At 40.2% G+C, this 13,601-nt stretch overlaps 4 protein-coding genes across 7 annotated transcripts in view; 2 read left to right on the top strand and 2 right to left on the bottom strand.

Annotated features, from left to right (window-relative positions):
- Positions 1 to 278: 278 nt before the first annotated feature.
- On the bottom strand, positions 279 to 2,881 carry mrpl44 (mitochondrial ribosomal protein L44). Its single transcript, XM_046388696.1, has 4 exons — positions 2,617 to 2,881; positions 1,649 to 2,117; positions 1,349 to 1,527; positions 279 to 1,183 (listed from the first exon to the last, which is right to left on the bottom strand). Exons 1-4 carry the CDS (start codon positions 2,790 to 2,792, stop codon positions 1,009 to 1,011), a joined length of 999 nt encoding a protein of 332 aa, XP_046244652.1. The 5' UTR covers positions 2,793 to 2,881; the 3' UTR covers positions 279 to 1,008.
- Positions 2,882 to 2,892: 11 nt separating this feature from the next.
- Positions 2,893 to 5,658, top strand: dnaaf1 (dynein axonemal assembly factor 1). Its single transcript, XM_046388681.1, has 2 exons — positions 2,893 to 4,039; positions 4,119 to 5,658. The coding sequence occupies exons 1-2, from the start codon at positions 3,067 to 3,069 to the stop codon at positions 4,991 to 4,993; spliced, it is 1,848 nt and encodes a 615-aa protein (XP_046244637.1). The 5' UTR covers positions 2,893 to 3,066; the 3' UTR covers positions 4,994 to 5,658.
- On the bottom strand, positions 5,565 to 11,004 carry mffa (mitochondrial fission factor a). Of its 4 annotated transcripts, none has more exons than XM_046388698.1 (8): positions 10,765 to 11,004; positions 9,902 to 10,081; positions 9,327 to 9,496; positions 9,114 to 9,205; positions 7,429 to 7,593; positions 6,528 to 6,584; positions 6,229 to 6,313; positions 5,565 to 6,130 (listed from the first exon to the last, which is right to left on the bottom strand). In XM_046388698.1, exons 2-8 carry the CDS (start codon positions 10,077 to 10,079, stop codon positions 5,999 to 6,001), a joined length of 879 nt encoding a protein of 292 aa, XP_046244654.1. In that variant the 5' UTR covers positions 10,080 to 10,081; positions 10,765 to 11,004; the 3' UTR covers positions 5,565 to 5,998. The 4 variants fall into 4 exon arrangements, with proteins under 4 accessions (XP_046244654.1, XP_046244653.1, XP_046244656.1 ...); XM_046388697.1 differs by having other exon boundaries at positions 9,902 to 10,119; positions 10,765 to 11,002; XM_046388700.1 differs by lacking the exon at positions 7,429 to 7,593 and having other exon boundaries at positions 9,902 to 10,119; positions 10,765 to 10,998.
- A 694-nt stretch (positions 11,005 to 11,698) lies between these two features.
- The window catches only part of megf6 (multiple EGF like domains 6), a 53,516-nt gene continuing 51,613 nt past the window's right edge, over positions 11,699 to 13,601 (top strand). The window contains exons 1-2 of the mRNA XM_046389545.1: positions 11,699 to 11,971; positions 13,017 to 13,151. Of these exons, the coding sequence (XP_046245501.1) occupies positions 11,895 to 11,971; positions 13,017 to 13,151 (212 nt within the window). The 5' untranslated portion in view covers positions 11,699 to 11,894. The remainder of the gene's footprint in view (positions 11,972 to 13,016; positions 13,152 to 13,601) is intronic.

Raw genomic sequence — 13,601 nt, 5'->3', positions numbered from 1 at the left:
TTACTCTTATTACTACAACACCATGAGGTGCAGTACAAAGGCCATATTCTGTTCTTTCTAACGCTCTTTTTAAAGATAATACAGCATTTTAATCTTAGAAAATAGCACAGAACAAATTAACTAAGTAATGTAGATGAAATAATGCATGTAAATAGCCATTTGGTTTGTCAATAATGAGAACTGACATTGAAGAGAAGTTTTCTAATATTTAAAAAGTGAGGGCTCATAAGGTTAGATCTCTGCAGAGGTCAAGTCCAAAGAAAAGCTCTATAAACACACCCTTTTTCCCACTTTAATGAATACCGGCGGATGAATTTATTTCTTTATAGTCTGAGCAGGTGGAGAACATGAACTCAACTAGTTTCATGCGTGAAAGACATTTCCATCCACCATATAAATGACTTGATTAAAAATTTGTATGGAAATACTTCTTCAATCTTCCAAGCAGCAACATACAGAGGAAACCCAGTAAGGTATCTTGTAAAATGTCAGAAAAAAATGTAGATATCAAGTTTATATCAATACACTCATTTTCATAAAAGCATATGTAATAATATGAAAGAAAATAATTATAATCAAAAAATGAATAAAATCATAATGTACATATAATTATTACTTTTATTACAGACAAATAATATAGCAGAAAACAGTTAACCAAATGGCAATTGCTTTAATTGCAAGGGACAAATAGCTATCAGGGCTATTTTGTGCCATGGACTACTAAACCTTGGCGTTATTAGCCAAGGAAAACTATGGAACCAGTGAACTTCACTCTTGAAGACTTTATTAAATTTATTCGAATAGCTTAGTCCATGGAAGCCTCGATTTTACACAGCAGTCATAGTTTTTATTTGGACAGTAAGGCTTCTTTAGTTTTTATTTATGTGGGGTAACTGACATCTCACTGACCACTGTTGGACTGATGTTTAATAAGGTACATCTTGACCTTATTTTCTTTTCTTTTCTCCATGGATGTCTGTAGTCCAGAGAATACGAGACGTCACTTCATTAACCACTGCTGACTGACTGAATTAATGGTTTCGCATGCTGTTGTGGTGGTGAGAAGTCAAAGGGTCTGCGGTTCTCTGTGTAGCCATAGATTTTCCGGAGGGCCACACGGGCTGCCTCTTCCTCGGCTGCCAGAAGAGTTTCTCCAGGACCCTGAGCCAGAAGCTTCTTGTCGCTGAATCAACACACAGGTAAACAGGAGACCTTTAACCATGAAGTCTATTTTGAATTATCTGCATCTGACTCAAACCTAAAAAGTGTAACATGTGAACTTTTTGTTTTAAACTGTAAATTTTCTTTCATTGTGCTTTGGGGGCAACATGCACAGCAGCACATTTACCTGTATAAGCCGACAAAGTATAATGGCAGGACAGTACTGGCTCCAGCAGACCTGATGAGGCGAGGCTCTGGCAGAGGAACATTCCTCTTAGTAAGCTCCTCCACTAGTAGTCCCATGGGGTTGACAACTGTCCACATATCAAACAGATCCTTCCCTATCAAATGAGAGACCAGGAAATCCTGGGACAAGGCAAAGGTGGGAGAGTAGAAGATGAAAAATATCATACTTGTGTACAGACAACAGAGTCAACTGAAGAGTTTTAATGTTGGCAAATGACAGACTCTGCAACAAGCCTCTTACCCTGAGGAAAAATCCAGTCCGCTCTGCTCCACTGCTCTCCTGTAGAGCTCCAATCACTGCCATAAATGTAGAATAAAGCACATCATCACCAATGGGGTATTCTGCACTCATGGTAAGCTCTTCAATGCCGAGATTTCTTGCTACATGGGCCACAAGTGCTGAACTTGTGAGGTGTCCTACGATACTTTCCACCCCTTCGCTCGGGAGACCTGGGAAGTTGGCCCTGCACCAGTCAGTCAGGAAGCCTTTGGTGAAACCCACTCCCTTTTCACTCAGCTGAATGTTATCTTTCAGAGCAAGAGCGGTGGTCTCAGAGTTCATGCCTAACTCTTGTCTCTTCTCTTGCTCTGCCTGCAAGTAACAGGGATTGATGAAGGCTATTTTCAGTAGCTCCAAGGAGAAGTTCTCATGAAGGCGGATGCTGAAAGCCTGAACCTCAGCATGGTAGTCCCAGTTAGGTTGCTGAGAGCTGAAAGAAAGTAATACATGGAGTTAACTCTGAGTCCTGAGTTCCTCTAAACTGGGTCTTAAGTAGTTGTGCCAAAAGGTTACTACTTTTGACTGGTGCTGTTGAGGTAACGTAATAAATCCTATATTACTGTGTGTATCTTTAAGGATTACTACAGTACTTTAATTATCAGAAGTTACCATTTATACAAAATTCTTGATCAAAAGAGAGAGAGGTAAAAAGTGTGGGCAGAGGGCGAAAGAGATTTTCCTCCACCTGTGCAAAAGTACCACGATTACCATCTACGTACGTGCAAGGGTTCATGATAAATACTGAAATGGTAGCGACACACGCACATCGTTATACAAGTATGCATTAGCAAAGTGTGTAGTTTAACTATACTTTTTCTAAGACAAGCCTATTCAATCGGCTAAGATGAAGACACAATGAGACTAGTAATGTATATTCAGTAATGGCCTTGAGGTGCTCTCTAGTGGACTATTGCTAACGTTAGCCTCACCGTGGCTTCGGTGGTGGAGGTCCTTCAAGCTGTAACTTCTTTGCCATGAGGAGCGTGTATGCTTTCATCCATCGCTTTTTCTCTCTAACCTGGGATAATGATATGTTTCTGCAAACACGCTGACAATGAATTCCTAATGTTAACGCGCCACGATTCAGTATGTACCCGGACGCCATGTCGTTGACTGACAGTGGAGTGCAACGGTTAAAACTGTCCGACACACAACAAGAAACTACATCCTGCCATGACAGGCAAACAGGTCCTAGCGTGGGGACCAAGCGTTACGTTACCATGGAAACAAACATAAACGTTAACTGACCTTAGCAAACAGATCGGATTGCTGAGTGAAATTTATGGGAATACACATTTTACAAACTGGTAAAATACATATATAGTATAAGTCTAAATTCTTTTTAATTCTACTGCTTATAATTTGATATAATTTTGGCGATGTCCACTGCCGAAGTTCAGGAAACCATGGGAGATAAAGTGGTGCCAGCGACTCAAAAGGAACGTGGGGATACCGAAATAACGTCTTCTGTCAAAGATGGAGTGGATGCCATGAAAAAGGATGGAGATCAAGAAAACAAGGAATTTAACAAAGAACTGAAAAGCCCACTTCAAGGGACGAAGGAAAAACACTCAGGGCCACGAATGACCAAGGAATTCCTGAAAGACCATTGTAAGAAGAACAAACTTTACTCAACACCTTGCCTGAATGACACGCTGTATCTGCATTTTAAAGGTTTCTCTACCATCGAGAACTTAGAGGAGTACACTGGACTAAAGTGTCTCTGGCTGGAAAACAATGGGCTTCAACGCATTGAGAACCTGGATGCCCAGACTGATCTGCGCTGCTTGTTCCTTCAGCAGAACCTCATATACAAGCTGGAAAATCTCAAACCTCTGAAAAAGCTCTGCACCCTGAATGTGTCCAGCAACTATATCCACACTATAGAGCACATCTCCTGCCTTCCTGATCTGAGCACCCTGCAGATTGCCCACAACAAACTGGAGACAGTTGGGGACATAGAGCATCTGAGTCAGTGTCTGGCAATCAGTGTGCTAGACATGTCTCACAATCTGTTATATGACCCTGAGATCCTCTCTGTACTTGAGGCCATGCCAGAACTGCGGGTGCTAAATCTAATGGGAAATAAGGTGGTGAAAAAAATCCCAAACTACAGGAAAACCATGATTGTGCGCCTTAAGCAGCTCACCTTCCTCGATGATAGGCCTGTCTTCCCAAAAGACAGGGCATGTGCGGAGGCATGGGCTTTGGGAGGGCTGGAAGGGGAGCATAAAGAGAGGGAGCAATGGGAAACACGAGAGAGGAGGAAAATTCAGGACAGCTTGGATGGCATGGCGATGATTCGAAAAAAAGCCCAGGAGAGACGACACCTTCGAGAACTACAGGAAAAGGGTGAGCAGTTTTTCACTTTTACTACCCTAGAGCAAATCTGGATTGGCAATTTTAAACAGCACAGTCTGTTTCATTTCAGGACGAATTGAGGCTTCCACTACTCCAGTGACTCCATGTGAGGAAAATGACACCCAGATCTTGTCTTCATCACAAAGAAAAGAAATCCAAGCCTTTGTGAAGGATAGCCTGGATGCCCATGAAGAGTTCTTGCACAGTCAGTCAACTCAGGGGCCCCATGAACAACAGCCAAACAATGGAAATCTAGAAGCAGAGCAGTCAGAGAAAGTTGAAGAGGACAAATCACAGTTAAAGCAACCTGTGAAGGAAGAGAAACAAAGGGTGAATCCAGAGAACTCACCGCAAGAGCATGAAAGTATTGCAGGAAAGATGATAGAGAGAGAAAATGTAGAAAATTACAAAGAACCCAATGAGTTATGTGGAGTTCAGTTCATGAGAAATGAAGCTGAGAGAGAGCAGACAAACACAAGTCAGGTGTTTGAAAAGAAACAGCCTTCTTTGGTCAGGGCAACTCTTCCTGAAGCAGATGGAGTTTTACCAGCATCTGGTCCTGGACCATTGGTTACAGAGCTGGAAGATGCAGAGCAACTGGACACCATTTACCTTCCAGTACAGCGTACACTGCGTACTGATGACCTGCCTGATCTGGAGGATGCGGATACTGAAGACTTTACAGTCATGTTCTCTTCTCAGCAAGTGTTCAAACCAAAAATAGAGATAATATCAGGGGGCACTGATGAAGATGAACCAACTGGGAATCACATTGAGGACACCGCCGCTTCTGATCCAGAGATAAGTCCCTCCCACACGTTTTCATCATTGTTGTATCCAGAGGATGAAGATGCCCTTGAGCCACTCATTTTTGAATCTGTGGGAAACTCCAAAACATGTCCAAGTTCCTCTCCACCACATTGCCTGATTGAGGAGCTGGAATGATGCTTTCAAAGTTTAGAATATTTTTTTTTTCATCATATTAGTAATGCAGGATGAGCACCAGAGAAGAGTAGGAGTTATTTCACCAACTTTAAGGAAAGCCAAAACAAAAAACTTACCATACTTTGTCCTGACTTTATTAAACCCCATCTTAGGTGTTAGAACTTCATAAACATGTGGATGGCAATATACGTGATGAACAATACTTTGACATTTACTGAAAAAGATTTTATCCTACGCGCATGTAACATAATTTTGGCCGCAAATAGTTTGGAGTGAATGTTAGGTCTTCTTGTTTTTGTTAGTAATTCTGGAATGGTTTAGAAATGTCTTTTGAAAGTAGAATGAGCTCACACCTTAATTAAAAAAAAAAAAAAATTATCTGTTAAAATATTGAAAACTACATAATGGTCAAGCCTATTTATCCAAAAGAATTCCAAAAACAGGTTGTTTATATGGCTGTTTGTTTTCACAAAGCGTTAAAATTAAGTGAATAACTCTTTTTAAAACTGGTCAGTGTCAATAAATTGTAGTGATGTGTACATTTCACTGAATGCATCAACAAAAAATACGCCATATTTATGGTTTTATTAAATTGTATTACATGTCCCTGTTAAACTCACATATTTCTCTCTCAGCAATAAATATTCAACATGTTCACATCTTCACACTGCAGCTCCGTCCACCTATTTTGGTATGCTATGATATAATGTGACTGAGTGTTCTTTTCTAAAGCTCTGAGTGACATGATGAAATATTTACAAGAAGTCATGCTTAGCAAATTTGTAATAAAAACAAAACACGAGGAAGCGGGAGACAAGATGAAATAAGAGTAAAAAAATAAAACTGTACATGTGTTAAATTAACAAAATGAAAATATCATCCCTGTAGGCAACAGGCCTAGTACAAATGTATCAAGGTCTTCCTGACAGGGACTGAGTGCAGCAAATAGCTAACATTTGACACAGATTAAGGGATAGTGCGTGATGGCAGAAACTCAGGCTGGCTCTAACGTCTCAACCACACCCAGGTGTTGATAAGCCAGAAAGCTACAGTGACCGAGTAGAGGATCATCTCCCGTTTTGCTCGCTCCTTGTTCTCCTCCTCCAGATGTTGGAGTCTCCGGTTCAACTTGATGAGCTATAGATAAATAATTAAAAAAAATGTTTTCTCAGTCACAGGTTTGCAATTAGATCTTGCAGCATAAGAAGGAGGTAATGAATTTTTTAAGAACCAACCTGACGTCGAAGTGTTGTTGCATCAACCAGAGTCATGTCATCAGGTCCCCCGTCCAGTGTGGCTTCATAAGTCGACAATGCAAGCCTTGAAAACAGAGGAGTCACTTTGAGAATTACAAAATCAACCACAGAGTGTATAATTTTCACATTTTAGATAGTTAACAATAGCAACGTCACTTTATTAGATGATTTTTCTGTCAGGACCTAATCTTCTTTGTGAACCCAAAATGAGAATGGAAGGTAGGAAAGGATCAGGAAAAGGAAAAAGGATAAGAATCAAGATAACCAGGTGAAGTTACCTGGATTCATGCAGGGGGTTGGAGCTTGAGGCAGACCCCCCTCTCAGTGATGGTTTGCTACAGAGGTAGGGAAAGACAGGATTGGGAGAAGGGAAAAACAAGAGAAAGAGCAACATACACATGGTGTTGCAGTGTTGCAACACATTGTCCTGCTGCCCTGGAAATCAACAGGGTAATCTTTCTTGGCCTTTTGCTATGCCACATTGAACACAAGAGCTCTTAAAACAGAGTTTGTTTCATGTCATGTCCCCCTAGTGGTTATGAATACACACTCTTAATATCTGAAAGTTTCTTTGTTCTCACCTCATGCCTTCCTCAGAAGGGCAAACAGTTGCAAAACCACAAAGAAGCTGTAAGCTCAATTGTGCATGTGAGTATTATAGGGTCTGTCAGGTAAATGCATATGAAATAAAACTGTTTCATATGCTCTACAAACAATTAGTTTGTTTACAGTTTTCCTACTACAGCATACAAATTTCCTGAAGGAGATCATTAACTTTCCTTTCAGGTGAAATCTAAATTCAAACAGACTAACAAGACCTAATACAACCTAAACAAGTGGGTCAGCTCCCACTAGCACTTCAGTAGCTCCGACAAGACTGAAATATATTTAGCAGCAATGGACCAAACCTAAAAAAAGGCACAGATTGGCAAGGCACACAAAGCAAAATGACATGGTGCATTAATATTGTTACTGAATGTTATTAAAAAGTCAGTAGAAAAATGTTTGCATGAGCCTACCAGACCACTCACAACCCTCCAACATAACTAGACACTTTTAAGAAGTGAAGTCAGCTGATGCAGTGTGTATTTCTTCTGACCAATATCTAGTAAGGCATTTTTAAAAACTTTTTTCTTTGTTCTTTTTAAGCAAAAAATGACCGAATGATTGGGAGGTCACCTGCGAGGGTTCTCATCCAAGACCTCCAAGACTTGCTGGTAAGCCCGACGTGTAGTGGACTGGATGAAAGATAGAACACCGCTAGCGCTGTACAGGTTGTGTTCGTCCTCAGTCACGGTGAGAGGGGGGCAAGGGTGGACAGTGGTTGGGGGGGGTGGGGTCGCACTGCTCAGTGCCCACCATTAAGAGCAGCCAATTCAGAGGGAAAGGGAAGAAAAAAGACAAAAGAGGAAAGAAAGGAAGGAGGAAGGAGAGGGAAAGAAATGAGGAAAAGAGACTGTCCTCAGTTTTACTAACTTTTTATAGCTGCAACCGAGTGAAAGTAAATAAAAGTAATGCTGCAATAATTACGAGATATTTAACCTGCCAACCAATAACAGTGCTTTACTAATATAAAATACACTAAACAAAAAAAAAATAAATAAAAGGAAGAGGAGATGTGAACTAAAGACATTGGCGGGCAAATGATTCCAATGCAGATTAGATTTCTGAAGAGAGACCATTGTCTCGTTTACCGTTAAGGCCATAAAACAGAAACACTATACAGACAAAAGTATTCAGACACGCTGGGCCCCTTACTTCCAGTGAAGGGAAATCTTAATGCTTCAGCATACCAAGACATTTATTTTTCTATTCCAGCATGACTGTGCTCCAGTGCACAAAGCAGAGTCCATAAAGACACGACTTTAGTGTGGAAAAACTTGACTGCCCACTGAACACCTTTGGAATAAACTGGAACAGCGAGGAAGGTCTTTTTGATCCACCATCAGTGCCTGACATCACCATTTCTCTCCTGCATGAATGGAAAAACATTCTGACAGAAACACTTGAGAATCTTGTGGAAACCCTTCCCAGCAGAGTGGAAGCTGTTATATCTGAAAAGGGGGGACCAACTCCATATTAATGTCCATGTATTTAGAATGCATCATTAAAGTCCCTGCTGGTGCAATACTTGTGTCTATATAGTGTAGTACCAGGAAGTCATATGCAGGTGTTTTGAGGACAGTGATCTGTGACATGAAAAGTAATTTTTGGCACAGAATTATAAAATTGCTCTGATATGTAAATACAAAGTTTCAGTCTGATAATTTTCTACCTAAAAAATAAGGCTGCAGAGCTTACGCAGTGTAAAGTAGGCCTGTGTCTTTACACAGTGTAAAGTAGGCCTGTGACTTTACACAGTGTAAAGTAGGCCTGTGTCCACATTAGTACAGCTAATCCTGGTATGCTTGACATCTGAATAGCTTTGTATTAACATTTAAAGCCTGCACTACACTTTTCCCTTTAATGTTTTTCTGTTGTATTTTGTCTCCTAGAGTTTCCAAGAGGGAGATGTGGACTGTAAGTGTATTTACGTACTAAATGGCAACCTTTTCCATCCTTTTCAAGCAATCCTGAAATCATTAGAAGTTTTAAAATCAAAATGTACATAAAATGTTTAAAATCATGGTGTTAATAGATTAGTGTCACTGACAAATAGAGCTGAATTCTGAACACTGAAAGCAGCTGCAGTTCCCACAAAGAAACAGCTAGCAACGCCAATGAGAACAGGCAACCAGCTACATCAACAAAAATACAAAGGGACAAAAGAAAAAAAAACACAGAAGATTCAACATGCTAATGCATGCATACATAGGATGGAGATGGTACCAAGCTAATGATGGCTTATCCAAGACAATACTCACGCAGAATCATTGTGCGTTAGATGACTGTTATGACGAGCAGCTGCGTTCTCACTGGCTGAGCGTTCCCGCCGTAATCGTCCCTGGGGCCGCAACTACAAGGAATGATGACAACTGATTTATTCTGTTATAAAACTGTAAGGAAATTATTTCTATCAATGAGAGGATTTTATGAGGTGTCTTTCGTAATAGACAATGTTTTGCTTTATCACTTACCACTTCTTCACTATCTGGAGCTACGCGTTGGTCCTCTTCCAGGAAGTCCAGGGGTCGCTCACTGAGGGTGAGGACTCTGGGTGGAGTCTTAAGTGATAGGGTTTCTAGTGGTGTTGACTGGATTAGGTCCAGGTCTCTGGGTCTGGAAAACTGGGGGTCATTGCTGTCACCTGGTAAAAGAAGGTGTGCATTTGTGTTTTGAATGAGAGATTGAAGCATTTTCTTCTTCAGTCAATTTAAATAATGTACTGTGACATGAATGCCAAGGCTGAATAACGACTTCTAGCTATTTTCACATGTATAGTGAACCAACATGCCAGTGTAACTATCAACTTTCCAGTGTCAAATAACTGAATTATTATTAGTGCTGATAAGTAAAAAGGCCTCCAGGGGCAGAATGAACAAAGTCTTGAGGCACTAACAGAGGCATATCTAGTATCTGTCAATGGCCATATCAAAGCCACATAATAGATTACAGTCAGCTGACCAATGAAGAGTTTGTATGTAATGAGAGACTTTGAACGGCACAGAAAGCCCAGCACCTACAAAGACAGACTGCTTAACAACGTACTGACCTGCAACCACAATTCTCTCTGGGACTTGCATTATCACACTGTGGGGGACCTCCTGAGATCCAACATTAGGGTCCTCGTGAGCTTGAGGACCCACTTTGAGCATCTCAGGAATACGCATCCTCTGGCTGATCCCTTCGGTGTACTCTAGCTCATACTGGATACGGTTGATCTCCGCCATTTCTGCCGTGGGGGAAGGGAATGCTGCTGCGTTCATTTGGCTGTGTGGAACAATTTGCGCAGCAACACGGAGCTAATTGTTAGTTACAAAAAGGTCACAGAGGTCAGAAAACCTGCCAGTATGGGAGATCCATGTGTTCTGATTTTCAGTCCTGTTGAACCTGTCATGCTGTATACCTACTGGCAAATCTTTTCAAACTGCAATAATAGACAATGATCTATTCAACGATCTCCCCAGAAAGTATTGGTACCACTGATAAGCTGTAGGCAAAATTACAGATGGAAAATTGCTCGTGATACTATCATGTGATGATGGAGGGACACAGAAGAGAGGCTACATAATCCAGTTTGAATGGATAAGACAAGAACTCCCTTCGCTGCTGCTCGCGTTTCCGAATATGTATAATCTTTAACATAAATGCTAACATAACTCTAATATCAACGGTGATACACACACGTTAGCTAGCTAATACTTGCTAAGCTAATACCGCAATTAATTAATTACCTTTTAAAACTAACATTCACAAATAATTGCAGTAGTTACTAACTGACTGCTGTTGTTTGATTTGATTAAATGAAATGTTGGGAGATCTAACAAAATCCCATAGCTAACATCAGATTTAGTCAGACAATTCAACAACACATTAGCACAATTTCAAGCTAGCGCGCTTGTTTCGGTTTCTTACCGTTTTGGGTGGTTGCTAAGGATAGCTACCTCAGAGCTACCTACCGAAGAGCAATTTATTTATGATACCCTAAAGGAAATAAAAACTTCTACATATACTTCGAGTGGCACGATTAAGAGTAGATACAAGTGTTGAAGCTGTCAAGCATCTCCTTTTGTTAATACCAGAGAGGAACCTCCTCTCCTCTTCCTGTCTGCAACCCAAACAAGAAGTACCAAAGCTCAGGAGGAAGTGACGTCGCGCGCACGTTGATTTCTTCTTTGGTCACATACATTAATTTCTGGTGCAAGTTTATTTATTTTTGCTGTCATGTGCAAAAGTGGACAAACCACAAACAAACAAACAAAAGATTATTTTCTAGCTTCCGTCGTCCTTGATGCTAATCTGTACAATGTATCTGTTTTTTGAAATTCCTATTGCTACTGTGACACTTCTCTTTCCCTGAGTGTGATCAAATTGGTCACAATCTTATCTAATATTTAATGTCAAACATTTATTATATAAATATATAAATAATGCATGTATGCATGGATGAATACATATGGGTTTCTTGACATGTGCAATAAAATATAAGCCACAGTATATGCAAATAAAATCATGTCTTATAAGATTTTTTTTTTTTTGCTTGCTGGAGGGGTTGATGCTCAGAGGTGTTTCCAGTATTTCTACAATCCTTAATTCGCTGTCTTTGTGATTGACAAGGCAGAGTGGGCCAGAAATTCTCCACATATTTATGAGACAACATAACAACAACAACTGTCTTTTTTTTCTTGCACGTATTCAATAGGTCTCTGCGTTATAATGTTACAACGTGTAATAGTAATAGTGAACGCACAGGTCAGTGTCGCGGGGGATTTTAGGAGGTGGCCCCCTCAGTGACTGTGGGTGGTGCGTTTACTACGAGCCATTCAAAGACTGCGACTGACATGAGACAGTCCGTCCTTCTTCCTAACCAGTAAACTAGAAATCACGCCTGGATCTCAGGAAATAATCAGTACAAGACAAATATAAACTTTTGAGTCATGTCTTAAGGCAGACTTCCGTAAATATTTGGATGCTCTTAATTTGATGGGCACAGTGGCTGCGCCGATTGAGTAGACTTCTCTCCATGTCTGTATCTGGCTGAAATTATGTTCCCAGGTATTTTGTGTGTGATATTATTCAGCACCATGCACATCGCATCATCTCTGGAGCTACAGCCTGGCATGTAAGTGATGTGATCTCATTTAAACCGTTTCCACGGTTTTTATTTGCACTTAGCCTTTTAGATTTTAATGAATAATCAAGTGAATTGGAACGTTTTACATTTAGGCTACATCTTTCAAATATGACAGAAGAAACATAGCTTCCATTTAAAAATTATTATTATAATTATTTGCATGTTCCAAGTTTAACAAGTAGCCTAACTGAACTTTTGTTTTTGTCTGTAATCCTGTTACTCTGGAGTTCATTCTGCTCAATGTCCACTAGGAGTCGCTTTTTCAGGTCCTCTGTGAGGATGGATGTGTGTTTTATAGCCCTGCTGTTACTTGCTTCTGCATAATAGCTTTCAATGGCATGCGTTTTTTTTTCTCGTGGCAGAGCTTTCCGAATTTAAGTTGAATGTCTTGAACATGATTGAAGGAATCGTTTTCATTACCGGAGAAGCCAAATGCTTCCTCTAATTAACTTCGGGCTGTTGTATATTAAAGCCAGATGGTTTATGGAGGACACCTCTGGATAGTTTAGGTTACTTACACTGACAACACAGATGGATGCAGGCCACTTATGAGTACTCTACAGTAGAAATCTCTATGCTATATAATGATCTTGTACACATCAGTGAATGCATGTACGGACATCGACATGCAAACAACTGATTAAATCCTGTGGAATTTCATTGGTTGTTTATTGCGTGCTGCAGACAGTGTCCAAACCACAGACTTTTTTGAAAATCTGGATCTTAATCAAGCATACTGCATTACTCGGGAAGTTGTATAAACAACTTCGAAAATACTTGTGATGAGCTGGTGTTCGTGCAACTGAACATGTGTAAAACATGTGGAGGTTAATGTCTGTTGAAATACATACATTTGCTCTGCAGCAGGCTTTACCACCATGGGAAGCTTTACAGCCTACATCTCAACTCAGTCAACATATCATATACGGTATAATGTTTGATTTTAATTTATTGCTGATTTTCAAGTCTGAAACAACTTTTTTGATTACATCCGTGCATGTCTTGATCGTTTTTTTTCATTTCTCATACAAAGGCCAAATGTTTGTGCTGACCAGGAGATGTCCATGTTGGGAGGACGTCAGCCTTGTGTCCAGGCTTTTACCCGCATGGTTAAGGTGTGGAAACAGGGCTGCAACAGCCACAGATGGTGTATGGGCTACGAGAGAAGGTAAGAGCACAAATGCTTTCACGATGTAAAAATTATTTAAAACTCGCCCTTACTATTTCATTTATATACACATCCGCGATATGATAAGTTGTGACGGAGGGTTTTCCACACTGACACACAGCATAAGTCTGCATTTTTTCTGGTCAAGTGCCATCGCCGTGAATTTGCTTTTTATAAGCTCCACTGGAATGACTGGGACTGGAAAGCCTCTCGTTTTCCTTGCATGCTCAGTGAAATTAAAGATCATAATCTTGAAATCATAAAGATGATTCATCCAAATAAAAGACACTGCAGCTGTGAACGTACAAAGCTGGTCTGGTTTTGAATATGACCGGTACCCCTGCACATAAAATCTACTTATTTAGATAATTATGAGCTGTACGAGGTCAGTTCTTAATGAATATTTCAGTGATACAGGTACATTGTAAGTTATAGTTGGTTGAAATAATA

This window comes from Scatophagus argus, chromosome 5 (genome assembly GCF_020382885.2).
Source record: "Scatophagus argus isolate fScaArg1 chromosome 5, fScaArg1.pri, whole genome shotgun sequence".
NCBI classification, from domain to species: Eukaryota; Metazoa; Chordata; class Actinopteri; family Scatophagidae; genus Scatophagus; species Scatophagus argus.
This window is presented reverse-complemented; position numbering and strand designations above follow the sequence as displayed.